At 38.1% G+C, this 16173-nt stretch overlaps 2 protein-coding genes across 3 annotated transcripts; one reads left to right on the forward strand and one right to left on the reverse strand.

The window, feature by feature from the left end:
* Positions 1–1947: 1947 nt before the first annotated feature.
* Positions 1948–11364, reverse strand: cib2 (calcium and integrin binding family member 2). Of its 2 annotated transcripts, XM_058646019.1 has the most exons (7): positions 11104–11364; positions 10228–10369; positions 8523–8557; positions 5904–6015; positions 4184–4331; positions 3906–4101; positions 1948–2673 (listed from the first exon to the last, which is right to left on the reverse strand). In XM_058646019.1, the coding sequence occupies exons 2-7, from the start codon at positions 10276–10278 to the stop codon at positions 2652–2654; spliced, it is 564 nt and encodes a 187-aa protein (XP_058502002.1). In that variant the 5' UTR covers positions 10279–10369; positions 11104–11364; the 3' UTR covers positions 1948–2651. The 2 variants fall into 2 exon arrangements, with proteins under 2 accessions (XP_058502002.1, XP_058502001.1); XM_058646018.1 differs by lacking the exon at positions 11104–11364 and having other exon boundaries at positions 10228–10948.
* Positions 11007–15878, forward strand: lrrc61 (leucine rich repeat containing 61). Its single transcript, XM_058646015.1, has 9 exons — positions 11007–11186; positions 12731–12826; positions 12906–13052; positions 13157–13217; positions 13334–13419; positions 13511–13576; positions 13658–13726; positions 14352–14477; positions 14584–15878. The coding sequence occupies exons 1-9, from the start codon at positions 11159–11161 to the stop codon at positions 14688–14690; spliced, it is 786 nt and encodes a 261-aa protein (XP_058501998.1). The 5' UTR covers positions 11007–11158; the 3' UTR covers positions 14691–15878.
* The last annotated feature ends 295 nt before the right edge of the window (positions 15879–16173 follow it).

Here is a 16173-nt window from a genome sequence, read left to right on the forward strand (position 1 = left end):
AATTGCATAAAATGAAGATGTGATTTGTGAGGTGTGAGAGTGTATGTTTTTAGGTTGTATCTGTGATGGACTGGCGACCTTACACAACCTCATGTGGTGGCTAAAGTGGTAGAAAATGAATGAATGAATAATGCATTACAGATTAAATGAATAAAATATGTAAAAATGTTTTTTTTTTTAATCAAATAATAATGGTATGACCTCAGATTTCTTTGAATAGTAAAATAATTCGATATTCTTACAGTATGAACAGTCTTATACAATCTTGTATAAGACTGTACTTAATTTGTGATATAAAATGTACTTAAGTTTTAGAAGTAAACATATTAAAAAAAGTGAGGAGGAGTTAGGATTGAGCATTGAGCATTGGTGGCTCAGTGGTAGGACAAGTTGTCTTTCAAGTTGCGAGAAATACAAATAACAAAGTAAAGTACAGATATGTGGATTTTGTACTTAAGTACAGTAGCAAAGTATTTGCTACTGTGTAAAAATATGCTTCCCTCTTTACTGACTTCACCTGGACGCACTTCATCAGCAGGTGGTTTTGTTCAGTCATCACAGAGGACGAAGAGCGGCTGCTGTCATGCTGTTTAAAACCACACGCTCCAGCTGAAATCAGCTCAAATAAGAATCAACAAGGTCCCCTGTAGAGAAAGAGTCACACACAGTGTGGCTCTTCTCCGCCTCAGAGACGTTCACTCACAGTGACGGCTGCTTTACAGCCCAAGTATCACAGTGTGCCAGAAGCTTCTGTGCTGGAATCATAATGAACAGATGTTCCCAGTTAATTAACGCGGCCACACAATCAGCGCCATATTGCCGTGAATATGTGATAGTGCCTTCATAAAGGGAACCGGAGATAATGGAGTGAATTCACTGGCTGCCCCCGCGGACTGCACACTGTTAAACAACATCCTCTTCTTTCAGCTGAAGTTTTGACAACACGTGTCTTTCATTTCATTTGTAACGTACATAATGGGACTGTCTGTTCAAGGCTCTAATGTGCCATTATATTTAGACGTTGATCACACACAACAGATCACATTCTCACTGACACAATAAACCTACTTTACATGTGGTCAAGTTCCTCCCAATAGCTGCATGCAAGGAGGAAACAAACACATATGCTGAATTTGTTTGCTGTGTTTCTACTCTTTTTATATTTAAGCTTTAAGCCTCATTTAGCTCTTTCTTGTACAGTAATTAGTTGTCTTAATTTAAGCTGTTCTTCTTCGTTCTTATTGTCTTGTGATGCTGTTTGCACCAAAAGCACCTCAGCGACTTCCTGTCACTTTATGTAAATTCACTAAATGAAAACATACACCACTGCTGCTGTTTTTTTCTGTTATGCTGTTTAAACCTGCAGCTTGTGCCCCAGTTCCTACTTTATATGTGTCCTGCGCTCGTCTGACTCAGCAGCAGTCATCCAGGTCAAATTTATTTTGCAGCAAATGACGGCAAAAAACCCAAAGTGTCACCAACGAGGCTCTAAGCAAAAAAAACATCCGTGTGACTCGCAAGTGTTTCAGTGTGCACTATACTTCATATGTACCTGATGCAAACCTGCAGCCTGGAAACAAGAATCCATAAATCATTAACCAACATGACCAAGGCCGTTTCCTCCATTTTCCCCTACGAGATTAACTGTGTGTGCAGGATGTAATCTCGCTTGCGAATGCTGAGGCAGCTGGCTCTTGATCACATCCTGCTTAACAAGTTATTACAGCTCATATGATGAGCTGCACAGAGGCGCACTCACTCATTTTCCTCATCTTTACTGTGCACACTCCCTTGATCATCATGGGTGGGTGGGTTGAGGTGAACTGGTCATATGGACAGGATATTGCTGATCTCGTTAAAGTTGCTGGTCAGAGGAAGTCTCTCAGTATTCACACTGTCCTTTGCCGCCCTTTCAAGAGACAACAAAAAATCACACATGCTCACACGCAGAGGGAAAGCAACACATTTATTCACTGTAAGACAAATACCTGAAGACACATAAAATACTGTAAATGTACAAAGATGGCAGTAACTAACATCTCATGATAATGGCTGAGGCAGATGGAAGCAACCAAATGGGATTGAGACGACGGAGCCCTTTTGTTTAACTGGAGAACAGAATATATGATTGTCATCATGTTCCAGTTCCACAAGCATAACACACAACCTAAAATGGCAAGAGACGATGCACTGAATGTACAAATATTGCATAGCTTAAATAGAATATCTGTATGCCCTTAATGCCAGTGCTGTGTGCTTTCATTCATGTCAAGCTTCACCTTATATCTATTGTGTCATTTAGGAAGACATGTGCAATATACAGTAGGTAGATAAGCATTGTATGCATCAATGAATGTGCTCAATAAGCAATAATTAAGCAAGACTGGTTCATTTTAGGCTTCAAATGTGGAAAATTACCTTTTCTACCAACAAGAGACCAATCCAGGTCGAGCCCTTTATAAGGAGACAGAAGAAAATATATATTTTTTTATCTATGGTAAATAAATCCAGGGTCCTTGGACTTCAGCTTTACGGAATATTTGGAGATTTTGACTGAACAGACTTCAATAAAGCCAGAGACCACTGAGGACATGGTTCAGGTCCTGAGGTTCATCACACAGTCAACCTTGGAGAACTTCTATTTAGCCCTCTCAGATTCGTATGTGGAAGGTGCTGCAGTAACAAAAGAGACAATATGACAGGACCATCATTGAAGAAGAGTAGAAACACACAACAATCTAGGTGTAATAGTTATGAGGGTTTATTGCCAGAAATGGAATATACTACCTATATATATGTTTGTGTTGGTGTATAGTTGCTTTAAAGCTTCAAAATTCAAAACAAATATCTGAAACATTCAAACCACTGTCAAATGACTTTATGACATATCATCTCTCCACACAAGTGCACTGCACAGAGAGTGACCTCTTTCCTACGTCACGACTAACGGAGGCAAGGGAGAAGCACAACAGCTACAAAGTGCTCGTAAAATGAGACGGTCTATGGCTTAAAAAGAAGCCATGATTTTAGAAGTAGATTCTACTGCGAACAAGAAACCTGGACAGTTTTGGACTCTCGGAGGTGGAGGGGCTACAGAATCATTATTGTAATCATGATCAGTGCTTTGAGAGAGAGAGAAGCTGGTGCTGTCTTCTGATGTTGTAAATCTCTCTTTCAATGTAAGTCAGCCAGCTGTTTGGTTTATATGTGTGAGAATAGGGAGGGGTGGGAGAGATAAATGTAGGTCATAGGAGATCGCTCTGTTTTGGTAATTATTCAGAGGTCCACAGGGCGAAAGAGATCCTGCGCCTTAGACTAAGCAAACCAAATGGACAAATCAGCCAGAGCATGTTTTTCCCATTCTGAAGTGGAAGCTCACTATACAAACAAAGAACAACATCCTCTCCACCATTAGATGTTAATAATTCTTACACACTGGACCTTTAAAGGTGATGCAAACATACGGCTCGCTTTAACTATATTTGTCAGTTTCAGATACCTGTGACTAAATGTGGTGTGCCTTTGTAGATCCACTGTGATCTGTAAGTTGTCATGCACATGTGTAAATGGTAACTTTTGCACAATATTGTTGAAATTGCACTTATCTTTCTCAAGAAATTCTAGGTTGCTCATAATACAGTTTGTAAAAATTTGGAGATCTTGTTGTTTATAGGTTACTATGCTATTATTTTACTGGTCCAGCCCACTTGAGATCAAATTGTGTCATATGTGACCCCTGAACTAAAATGAGTTTGGCAGCCCTGGTGTAAGGCATACACTGACTCATTTTAAAATGTGTGCTTTTCAAGATGGGCCTCTAAACAACATACTGCCACATGCTTTTAGGCAACAATCTTAAAGTGTTATTTGTATTTCAGGTAGAAAAAAAAAAGAGGTATTTTTACCTTAAAAAGTCGGGAGCCCTTGATATCATATTTTCAAAGTCAGCAAAGGAGAGTTTGTGGTCTCCATCCAAATCTGCCTCCTCAATGGTCTTCTCACACACCAGCTCCACCTCCTCAGGAGTCAGCTCCTCCTTCGTCAGCCTATTCAGAGTTTTTTCCAGGTCCTCTTTGCACAGGTAATTGTCCACATTGAAATCTGTGGGTTATAACGGGCATTTTCATTTGTCACCATTCTGACAAAATCAAAAAGTATCCTTTTTGAGAAATTTGGCAAATACCATATATTTTGAAGGCATATATGGCCTTCAGTTCTCTTGGAGCCATTTCACTGAGGACTGAAAACATGTCCACAAATTCATTGAAGCTGAGATTCCCCATACCGTCCTCTGAGAAAGACTCTACGATCCTGTTGCGGAACGGATTTTCCTATAGACGAAGGGGATTACAGCATTAAAATACATACAGTGAGTGCAAAAACATCACAACATGGATGTGTTTGTAGCCCATAGCCTCAATCTTCAATTTAACATGTGTAATGCGCAAAATTTGAATTTCAGATATTTTTTTTATTTTTTACATGTCGACCATTTAAACATCTGCATGAGTGTATGGTTATTGAAATACATGTCAAAGTAAGCAAAAGCTTTGCCACTGTTACATTATTTCTTAAAAAAGATTTAAAAAAAAATGTATGTTTCTCTGTTTCTAAGGGAACAGAGAAGTCCTGTTGTCTGCAGCATGTGTTCACTCTGCAGCGTGAGGATGTTTTTTGTTTGGAGGTTCGATCCCCAGCTCCTCTATGTACAGTACATGCTGATGCATCCCTGGGCACGACACTTAACCATAAACTGCTGTGGCTTCATGTCAATGGTAATGACTATGAATGATGTGTGATAGAAAAAGTGCCACATATACAGTAGATGTGCTGCAGTAGAGCATGTGTCTGAATCGTTGAATGGCAAAACTGTTTGTGTAAAGTACTCTGAGTGGTCAACAAGACTAGAAATGCACAATAAAAACAAAGACCATTTACCATTACAGTACATATGCGCTGCAGTGGTATTCTGCTGATTACAGTACTCATCTAAAAACAGCTGACTCTGTCCGTTTGCTCGTATGGCAAAGACAATATTTTCTCCTCTGTTGCTCAACCACTGGGGGTTTTATATCCCCCCGGTAATGAGCTGATTTGGCACAACTTGTAATGAATTTATCCCGTAGTGGAGGCCATCAGAAGAGACCTACGTCTGTCCTCTACACAGTGGAGCAAGTTGAAACGAAAGCCTTCTAAAGCAAAGTCATTCTGAACTAAATCCATAACACATGAGCAAAGCTTTAATCGGTCCGGCATTTGAACAAGGCCTCACTAATGTGGGAATGTATTACTCCCTCCATCCTTATAGTCAAACGGGTAAAAACCAATCATACCCAGAGGAACACATTTGAATGATCTTTGCTGTGTCTTTAGTTGCTGCTATGTGACATGGCTTTTTGACACTTCATTCTTTTCAAATAGCAGTGAATGTACAGTATATGTCAGTGTAGAGAGGCAGTGCCTTTCATAGCCCGTTTCCTATACTATGACCAACAATCATATATGTGATAATGACATGAATTAAAAAAAAAACAAAAAACAATTCTGTGCTCTGAAACATGGTGTAGTAATTAGTAGTCGGCCCAAGGGCTGCAACTAACGATTCATTTTCATAATCGATTAATCTATCGATTCTTTTCTTGATGAAGTGAGTACTTGTTTGGTCCATAAAATGTCAGATAATGTTGAAAAAACTGTTTCTCAGACCTGGAAATGATGATGTTCTCAAATGTCTCGTTTTGTCCACAAACCAACATGATTCAGTTTTAATGATTTCTTTGTAAGACTCGTTTTTAATTATTTGACTTGTTTTAATTATTGAAAAATCTAATAATCGTTGCAGCCCTCGTCTGCCCACAAAGACAGTGTTTGTGTCCTTAAAAAGGTACAGTTGTTCCCCTTACATTTAACTCTGGCATATTGACTATCAAGGCTAAAGGCAGTTTACACTCAGGATCATTGGTGTAGTCCATTGGAACGAGATGTGGAGCCAACTCATGGTATCTGGCATGCAACCTAGGAAAAAAAAAAAAAAAGACTCATTGTATTAATGGTTTTGAGACAAAACTTTGTAACATGGCTGATACAATAAGATTTGATAAATAAATAGCACAAATATAGTGTTACATTTTAAATATGACCACAAATATTCTCTAGTTTCCAACATATCCATCATACTGCACAAGGATCTGGTCTACACAAATCTTTTGTTTAACATCATTTAACATCTAGAGTTGCAAAGAATGATGTAAAAAAAAAAATGCTGTTTATCTTTAGCCTCCTCGTTTCATAACCTATCAGTGGGGGCCCGCCCATAGAGGGCCTCTGGCAGCCTCTGTTGGTCATGTTGGCAAGTGCAAGTGCGGAAGACCATACAGACTGCGTGGGGTGAAGTAATAATTACATTATACAGTCCGTGACTACCGTGTGTAATCTGCATTCAAATGTAGTTTAAAAACGTTTGCTCGCTCGTTTACAGCGAGTACCGGTCATGTGACGTATTTCTGGTTCTTTCAGGGCACACAGCTCTTTACCATAGACTCTTGCTATCGGGACGAATGCACACAGAGCGCCTTGTCTGATCGTAGTGCTTTTTTTTCCTCTTTTCATTAAAATGTTGTGTTTTTTTTTATCACCAGACGCCACTGTAACCTATCTCTGTTGCTATTGAGCAGAGCCCCCTCATCAGTGATATTGATCTTAGAGGACAAACTGACTCCAATTAAATTAAATAAACCTGTCAAAATGATGGCATTCCACTCTGGCAGTGTAAGAAATGGATGAGCAGTTCTGCCGTTTTAATGTACCGTGACCTTTGAAAGGGTCGTACATCTTCTCTGACCCCTCGGCTCTAAAATATTGTGTTCCATCGCAAAGCGTGATGAAGAAAAGCATGATACTCAGTAGAGTTATTGAAATGGCACTTCATGTTCTACAAAAAAAAAACACTGAAATGTTGTGCTCTGGTGTTGAAATATAGCCAAGTGGCTCAAAACGTTGACCTTATGATCATCAGTGATAAGCTGTTTTTGTTTGATGTTACATAACTGTGCTGTAGCAGCTGCAGCTGGGGACGGGAACAGGGGCTGTTTTATGTGGGTCATAAAGTGTAGGACCCTGTTACACCTTCAGATGATTGTCAATTTAGTCTCCAAACCACTGCTGTCCTTAGAATCAAAGTCAATTCAATATCATTGAGGCAGAAGATGCACATGCGCCATTTGTTGATGGGTGAAAAAGTGGAAATAAATACTGTGTTCTGTCAAATAAAGCAGTAATGCAAGTGAGAACAGTGCACTTTTTTTTTTACAGAGGCAAAAAATATTCTGCCTTAAAATAAACATGTTGTGCAATCAGCTTCGCCAAGGGGGTTATATTTTTGGACAATGACATTGACATGGTTGTAAATTTTGTGGCCTTGGCTTAGGTTTGCACTCCCTGCGTTATTTCTCAAATCAATTCTTTAAAATTCAGGTATTTGTAGGAGAAAAGCGACCAATGCACCCGCAGACACACATGACTTCACAGCGTGAGAGCTCTTACTGCGCTGAGAAGCCTGGGTTCATGCAACCTCTGACGCTGCACTGCAACATTCTTCAGGATCTGCGTTTCATTTCTTTAAGTTGCTATCCATCTTCCCCCACATCCACAGCCGCTTACAAAAGATACTGAAACATGAGCGTCACTGGTCAATTCCATTAAAAGGAAAATCAAGTGTTTTGTTGTTTAATTTATGCCTGTCGCCCAGAGAGCCGAGTGACACAACCAGAGGAACGGCGGACGCCACCCCCACTGAATTATGATACCTACAGTGCAATCGCTAAGAGCTCATTTATGTTTCTTTCATTTTTCTCAGGCGTTGAAGTTAGCAGAGGTAGAAATGTGAGACTTGTGAAAACAACACCGCAGTCAAAAGGTCAACATGACTTTCAGAGGTTTCAGTAACATGCTGATACTGATGTAGGATTATTTAGGGAAATATAAGATCACTACTGCACTGGATGAGAGAATCATCTAGGATGTCAGTCTGTGTAAAGAAATTCAGCAGCCCCTGGCAGTGTCCTGATTTCTTCTTTGCACTTTAGTTTTCTTTTGTACTGTTGAGACTGCTTGGAGTATATAATAACACAGCAACATGTCAGTCATGTTCATTAAAGGAAAATTATTAATACAAGATTGAAAATGAACTTGTATGTGTATATTCTATAATATGAATGTTGCAACATCACTTCCCCTTGTTGAAAAGGGGCCAAATATTGCTTTGTTATCAGGTTCCTTAAACAATTATCTCTGAACACATGGTTGACACATGGTATAATAGGAAGTGTGAATGTTTTGAGATAGAATCTTGTACTGAAAGTAAAGTATTGCATGCTAAATAAACCACATGGCACAGAGCAAAGAATGAAACAGTTTGGTGATGGTATAATGTGTAATAATGCATATGTTCCAACAGTTGGTGAAATGTGTAGTTTGTACAAATCCGTGAGCTTCAGAATTATACATACTTTATAAATACTTACCGCAGAATTTCTTTGCGGGTGAAAAATGTGCAGTCCTGCAATGAAAGAAAAGCAGCGCGTGAAAACCTATTGTGATGTCATTCTGATTAACTGTACTACGCGGTCTAATATGTAAGGTAGAGTACAATTAACAAATTCTATAAAGGTCTTGAAAACACTCTCAGTGGCACATCTGGGAGTCATGTCAAATAGCATTACAGGCTCTCTGAAGTCATGTGAACAAGCTTTTCCTGTAAAACGCTAGTGGAGGTGTCGGGTTTCTCTATAAAATGAGGATGTGTCTGTGAGTGTTGTCACCTGCCACTTGCAATAGCAAGGATGAGGCAGAGGAACATGATCTGCTGTTGTCTGACATGCATGTACTAGCACTTCCATTATCCAACAGCTCTGCTGGGAGCAACTCCATTTACGTTGCCCCTTGTTCTGTCTGTGCTCCGCTCCTGAATGTGAGGAGCAGAGCCAACTGAGCTCCACAGAGAGTGAGATTCTTAATCCGTCCCAGCCAAAAACAGGCCCACTGAAGACATTTGGCTTAATAAATTACAATTGTGTATAAATAGTTGAAGCAGTATCTGATTTTAATGGTGTGGCAGTTTCTATTCTACTTGTTAATGCAACAAATTGACTGCAAAGATAATGTAGTGTTGTTATATATGTTATAGCCGAGCAATTCATTTCTTCAGGACGAAACAACAACACTCTGTATCAGATGATACATCTTATATGTTTGAGTCTGAAATAATTAAAGTAATGAAGAAGGAATAATTATTAAAACAGACACCAGAAAACAAGAGTATTTTTAAGAAGGATGCGTAAGCAATAGGAGAAACCAGAGATCCTCTTGAGAAGTAAACTGTCTCCTGAGAGTAGAGTTTCACAGCATATCATACTGACTTGGCATCAATTATTAAGTCCACATCTAACGACACGTTAAACCTGTGCATACCACCATGTGTTTCCTCAAAAACACTCTTCTAAAGAGAGAGGGGAATTAAAAAGCCAGATCTCCTCAGATTATAATTCAGTGAACACTTTATGATGCTTCATCTTTACAATAAAATCAAAATTGAACTTCATTCATCTAAAAAAAAAAGCACCTGACAAGTGCGCGTTTAATCAACATACAATTGTCAGGGAGTATTCAAAAGTGAACGTGTTAAATTACTGTTAAATATATAAATTGTCCTATAAGATAATAGTGTAAGATGTTTATATGAACCATTAATGAGTGATGAATGATGGATGTTGACACAACAGCTTGACACGGATCTTATAGTCCTGAAGGTGAGAGATAAGCATCTCCAGGCCAAAGGTGAGTGACTGAGTTGGCTGTGTTTGAGTGGTGGCGTGTGAGTGGCATCAGCATTCCTTTTGTTGTCGCTCTTCGGTTGTAAATAATGATTAATGGCTCCTCTGCCGTGCAGTCCAATTACTCTGAGGTTCAGTTTTATGATTTTGTGAAGTGGGCAGTGATGTCCGTGAAGGCGCTGACAGATTCACATAGTCCATGATGACACTTTTATGGTAAATATATTGTGATATGGAACATCCATGGCCACCTTAGACTGAGGCTGGACATTATTAATGACTAATACTGGAAAAACTTTGTCTAATCCAAAAAACAGGATGTCCCACAGCATAAGATTATGTTAATATCAAGAAAAAAGAGGAAGTAATGCATAATAAAAATAATGTGCTGACTTACCTGGTAGGCATCAAGTTGCTCGTCGGTAAATATTGTTTGCTTGTTACCCATCTTAATCAGGTCATCTGTTGCTTGAACACATTGATGACACTGAACGTCCGGAGCCTTTTCTCAGTGAAAGGCATTGAGAGCATCAAAGACTCTGTGGCACACACACACACGCACACAAACACACACCCACGAGGTGTCAAACAGGTTGCAAAGTAACCAAATGACCCTGTTACCCAAACAGAGTATGCGTAAAAAGACAAGTGTCCAGTAGTGACAGCAGCAGCAGCAGCGGAGACTGACTGACTATTGCAAACTGATCTGCTGCCTCCTCAGCTGTTCGGCAGCTCTGTCCACCGGAGCCAAGACAAACCAATAGGAACACAGGCAAAGAAATAAATAAATAAGTACTGCGGTTGATAAAGGGAGAAAATGCTCATATACTGTGGGTGATGTAATGTGTATAATATTTAACATTATTTCTCTTTTTATATAATTATAATATTCTATATTTCCCTTTAAATGTATGATTAAGCTTGGCAACTCGGACTAGATAGATAGATAGATAGATAGATTATCACAGTTATCGTGGACATTTTTGACATTAAGTAACATTTCCCCACATTAATCATCTTAGTCATTGCTCTCAGTTGCTCAAAAGATGATCTATCAAACACTGGAGCGTGTGTGTGGTGTACGCGCGTGCGTGCGTGAGTGTGTGTGTGTGTTGGTCCTGAGCCTGAGCCTGGACTGACTGCAGGGACAATCAGAGCTCGTTTGTCCACCTGCTACTGCAGCACCACTACACTACACTACAGTTAGTACAGTAGAGACAAGCGGCTGCCGGGACAGATGTCAGCTTCACTCCCCCACTCTGTCACCACTGACCTGCCTCTTCCCTGCACCGGTTAACGCCGTCGACACGCAGCAAAAGTTGCCCGCAATGGACTCGAAGCGGGAGAAAGAGCAGGGTAAGTTATGATGGAGAGCTTGTTGCTACGTCGCTATGCTAAGCCGTTAGCGGCGGCTTATGCTAGCGAGCGGTGGCTTATGCTTAGATGTAACCAACAGCGTATCGTTTGCCGCACAACATGTTTGTTAACGTGTGCAATTGTCTGTGAAAATGGAAGAACAATTATCATTTCAAACAAAAAACAACCCCTTCCAGGTCTCCTCATCCTGCTGAATCACCCTCATTAATTTGCGTATAACCGCTGCCTCACGACGCTCATACAGTAGCTACGCTACAGGTAGCATTAGCGTATTTACAACAAATGTGTCTGGTGACCATCCTTATTATACCCACTATTTACTATTTACCACACTGACACGGTGGCACTGTACTGTGTATATGAAAATATATTATTATTATTATTCAGTGTGCAATATTACATTTACTCTGTGCAGTTTTACTTTTTAATCACTATCTTGCGCATTTTTAGTTTCTAGATGTACTGAATATTTTTATACTTACTAATATATTTATATCATTATCCTTTATTATATTATATTTGTATTATATGATATTTTATTGTCATTACTCTCTCTTCGGCGCTAGTGCATTCACTGACAAAATAATATCCTAAGTTCTTCTGGTTTTGATTAGCGATAGACCGATTAATCAAGCCGATTTTAGAAACGTACTAAATGCTGTGCAATAACGTTATCCTCTTCATCCAAATGTATTTATTTGATGATGATTTATTAAGAACATGAAACATTTACATTAAATATAAATGACAAAACACTTTATTTAATTTAAATTATACATGTTCAAAAGGGAGTGGGAAAAAGTTGAAACTTATCAGGTGCACCAATAATGTATATGGCTATTTCCTTTTATACATATTTTTATACTCGATTAAACATATTATCATTGAATTATATATTTTTTTCATTACCTGTTTCATGTATTACTGTTTTGATTATTTGTTGTTTTCATTCAAACTATGTAAGTACATAGTTGTTCTTGAGAAAAGGTTTTTTTTTTAGTTAAGCACTTTTGTGCATCATTTGTAATTATTAAAACAGAAGAAATGGCATCATGTATCAGCCATAGAAAACACAAAACAGTAAACAGTCTGCCAGCCCTGACATAAATTACATACTAATGTAACAATTTTTTTTGAAATCTAAAAGTATAACCGGAATAAATAAGGAGAAACTGATGAGTGTGTTCTCTTTACAGAATCTGTGTTTTCTTTTCAGCAGGCTCAGAATCAGTGTTAGGAACATACTCCGCCTCAGGAAATTAAACCAAACAGAACTCCCTCAGTAGTTTTTTTCATGCATGCAACTGGCGAGACAGTGACATCACCACTGTGGCACAGATCAGCCTGTTAGTACTTACTGTTCAGAGAGGATTGTGTGAATTATGTTGTTATGGCATAAACAGGAGAGACACAGTGTTTTTAGCATTCTGCTTTTGTACTGCTGACTCACATGTAAGGATTATTTCTGTAGTTGCGTTGCACATGTTAGAATGAAAGATTGAATGTGCTCTCTTTTGCTGCAGATGCAGACTTTGACAAGATTACAGCTGCGCTGCTCAAATCACGTACTGGAGAATTTGATTTGGAGTCTATATTGTTTCTTAAATTGAGAGGTCTTGGTAAGATACAATTTCACCATTTAAGTCCTAACAATCAAAAATCATTGTTTCCTCAAATAATATTTGGTTTGTCTTACAGGAATACAAGATCTTGGATGCATTGGGGAATGTATTAGTCTGGAGAGATTGGACCTCTCTGGGAATAATATCACAAATTTGGCTTCCTTGGCATCGCTAGGGGTTCTTTCTGTATTAAATTTGTCTGCAAACAGGATTTCCAATTTAGGTAAGCTTTCAAGAACAATAAAGTCCATGCTATATAATCTCCTGTTAAGAGCACTAAAATTAATTATTAAAATAATAATACAGTTATTGCTGCTGTGTTTCCAGAGCCATTACGCAGCTGTGAGAGTTTACAGAATTTAAACGTGGCTGGTAATATCATATCCAGGTATTCCATCATCAAATGCTTACCCTTTATAATGAAAAAGGATGTTTGCTATTGTATTTACAAGAAGATAATACTGTACTGAATTGTTTCTATTTTCTTGATTTGTTCCCCAACAGCATTGAGAGCCTTCACTGCCTTCAGTCTTTGAGAAAGCTAGAAAGTATTCGTCTTAAAGACAACACTTACAATTATACTAATCCAGGTAATTTTCAGTGATTTATAAAGAATCATGTAGAAGATGTAGAATCTTGATGAGTGAACTCACAGTGTCTCTCTCTGTCTCTCTCCGTCAGTGTGCAGGAACACATCTTATAGAATTATAGTTCTGGAAATGTTCCCCAGTATTAAGGTGCTCGATGGTAAGACAGATATGTTTTTTTGTACACTTAGACTAAGTGAATGTTTCCCAAAATCTCTTAAATTGTTTGTTCAAATTCTAGGGGAAAGAGTGGCAGGACGTGGGAGTGACTTGTACCAGTTATGTAAAGACATTGAGGATACAATCAAAGGTGAACTTCTTTTCCTAATAATGCAAGAGTAAAACGTTTGTTCAGTGCTTCCAGAAAGTAATCAGACCCTGCACTTTGACATTTTCCCTCATTAAAGTTAAAGAAGGCATGATTTTCTGCAGCAAACTACACAGATTTTATTTCACACAAAGGAAAAACTAGAATAAGCCATTTTCAGACACTGTCCAGAGGATTGGTTCCAGGCTTTCGCTTTAGTTTTTGCGTGTCCATGACAAAAATGTTTATATAATAGTTATTCAGAAAAGAATCCTGGCATATTTTCCTATATAACGGTTATTAAAATTCAACTCAGATACATTTTCCTTGATCATATTTGAGATGTTTCTACAGTTCAGTAAAGATAAGATACGAGATATGAAGACCACCTGTGGTGAATTCAGTTGAATTAGAAATACACATATCTGTATACATAGCTATTTCATAGCTGACAGTGTCCATGAATAGGTAAATACTTTCTGAATGCACTGTAAGTCAAATGGATGTACAGTTTTCAACTCACACCAATTACAGACATAACGCTGACATTTTCTTGTATAATTTAAATATTACTGTGAAATAAAATACAAATAAATTGTTTTGTTTTTTTCTTCCTGTAAATGTCTAGCTGGTTTATACAAGAATGGACAGCTTATTGAACACCATGATTGTAAGCCATGGGTGGAAGATAATTACTGGGAGATAAAGAGATCGAACAATGCCATTGTCGAAGAAGCATACAAACAATTTAATGGTAGGACATTCTCTGCTGCATACTGTCATACTGTTTTTTCATGTCATCTAACCAGCTGTCAACTCAATCCTCGTTGTGTTAAATCTGATTATTTTCCTTTATACAGATGTTCTTCATGAATGCAGACTCCTCAACAACAGAGCCACACATGTCATTTCACAAACGGAAAAGTCAATGAGCCTGAAGAAGCAGCCAAAGCAGTTTGCCATCTAAGCTGGACACTATTTTTACAACCTTTTGTTGTATGATATAATATAATGTACTGTAAGCTTTTCTTATGAAGCTACATCCAAAATGCTCTGTATTGTACACACACACAAACGCTTTTTTTTCACCGTGTGTGTGAGGCACACACATTTCATCACATTCCAATGCATTATACAAGCAAGTGATTTTTGAAAGCCTTTATTCATATCAACTCCCCTCCGTTTGTTTTAAAGATGTCCTTACTTGCACAGTGTGCATTTTGTACCATGTTTTAGCCTGCGTTTATGCTGAAGAAGCTCAAGAATTTATATCAATGTTCAGTATTATAGAGAGCTCTTTTCCATTTTGCGTCGGTGGATAGGTTTGAGAGTTGATGTGTCCCATGTTTTTTTTGCGTTCTTTGTATGTTAACCTTTTGCAAAAAGTGGATGAATGACTGTTTCAGCTGTTTTTTACCTTAAAGTTTATGTGTATGGCCAACTTGCTGAAAATACAGTGCTTATAATGGTGAAAAGGTGCAGTTTTTCTTAATACTAATGTTGACATGCACAGAGCTAAAAAATAATCATGTTTTAGTGATGTACCTCAATCATGACATTGGTGTCACTCATGGAGAAATGTGTAGACTCTCAGTAGTAGAACATTGGCGCCACCTACTGGTGGTAGTTATACTGTGAATTAATTCTCTATAGTCTAGTATAGTAATAGTGTCTGAGAACCTGAAACAATTGTGTGCATGCTTTAGAGGTGTTTGCTTTACTGGTTGGTTTACTGTCTTTAAGTCAGATCAAGTGAGGTATTCAAGCATTACACATACTAGAAAGTTGGTTTATTAATTTAGCCTCTACCAACAGTTCTTAACGAAATACTGACGGTGCACTGGCATGCTGCTCAAATCCTGCAGATTTGTTAGAATGTTAATGTTAATAGATCAGTTATAATCAGAGAACAGAAGGTTAGTATGGAGGAAACAGACCGTAGAGACTAGGATTTTTTGATCATGAAACCAAACACTAGGATGGGACAGAATTTGTATTCATTAATTTATTAATTAACTTTATCGTTTGTATGATAGTGAAACACTGGACAAGCTTAAGTGTTGTTTGAAATAAGAGAAGAATTTGATATTTGAGAACAGCCAGACATACAAAAAGATTATAATCTTGACATTGGCATTAAAGACTGATGAGAAGAGATGGTGGCAATTTAATTAAGAATAGAAGAAACTTATAAACCATTAGCACATAATTTTTGAGGAGTCACAAATAACAATATAATATAAGGGGTATGGGTTATTTTTTTTTACAGCACACATTATTTAAGATCTCAGTATATTAGGGGTGGGTCAAAATAGTGTTTTGGTGATATATCGTCGTCCTTCCTCGTGCAAAGTGGTAATCGATATGACAGGCTAAGTAAAGATATTTGAATTAATACATTATGACGCTATAAAGTAAAACAGTCCCTGCCAGTTTTACTCACCGGGTGT

The sequence above is a fragment of the Solea solea genome, chromosome 12 (genome assembly GCF_958295425.1).
Source record: "Solea solea chromosome 12, fSolSol10.1, whole genome shotgun sequence".
Taxonomy (NCBI): Eukaryota; Metazoa; Chordata; class Actinopteri; order Pleuronectiformes; family Soleidae; genus Solea; species Solea solea.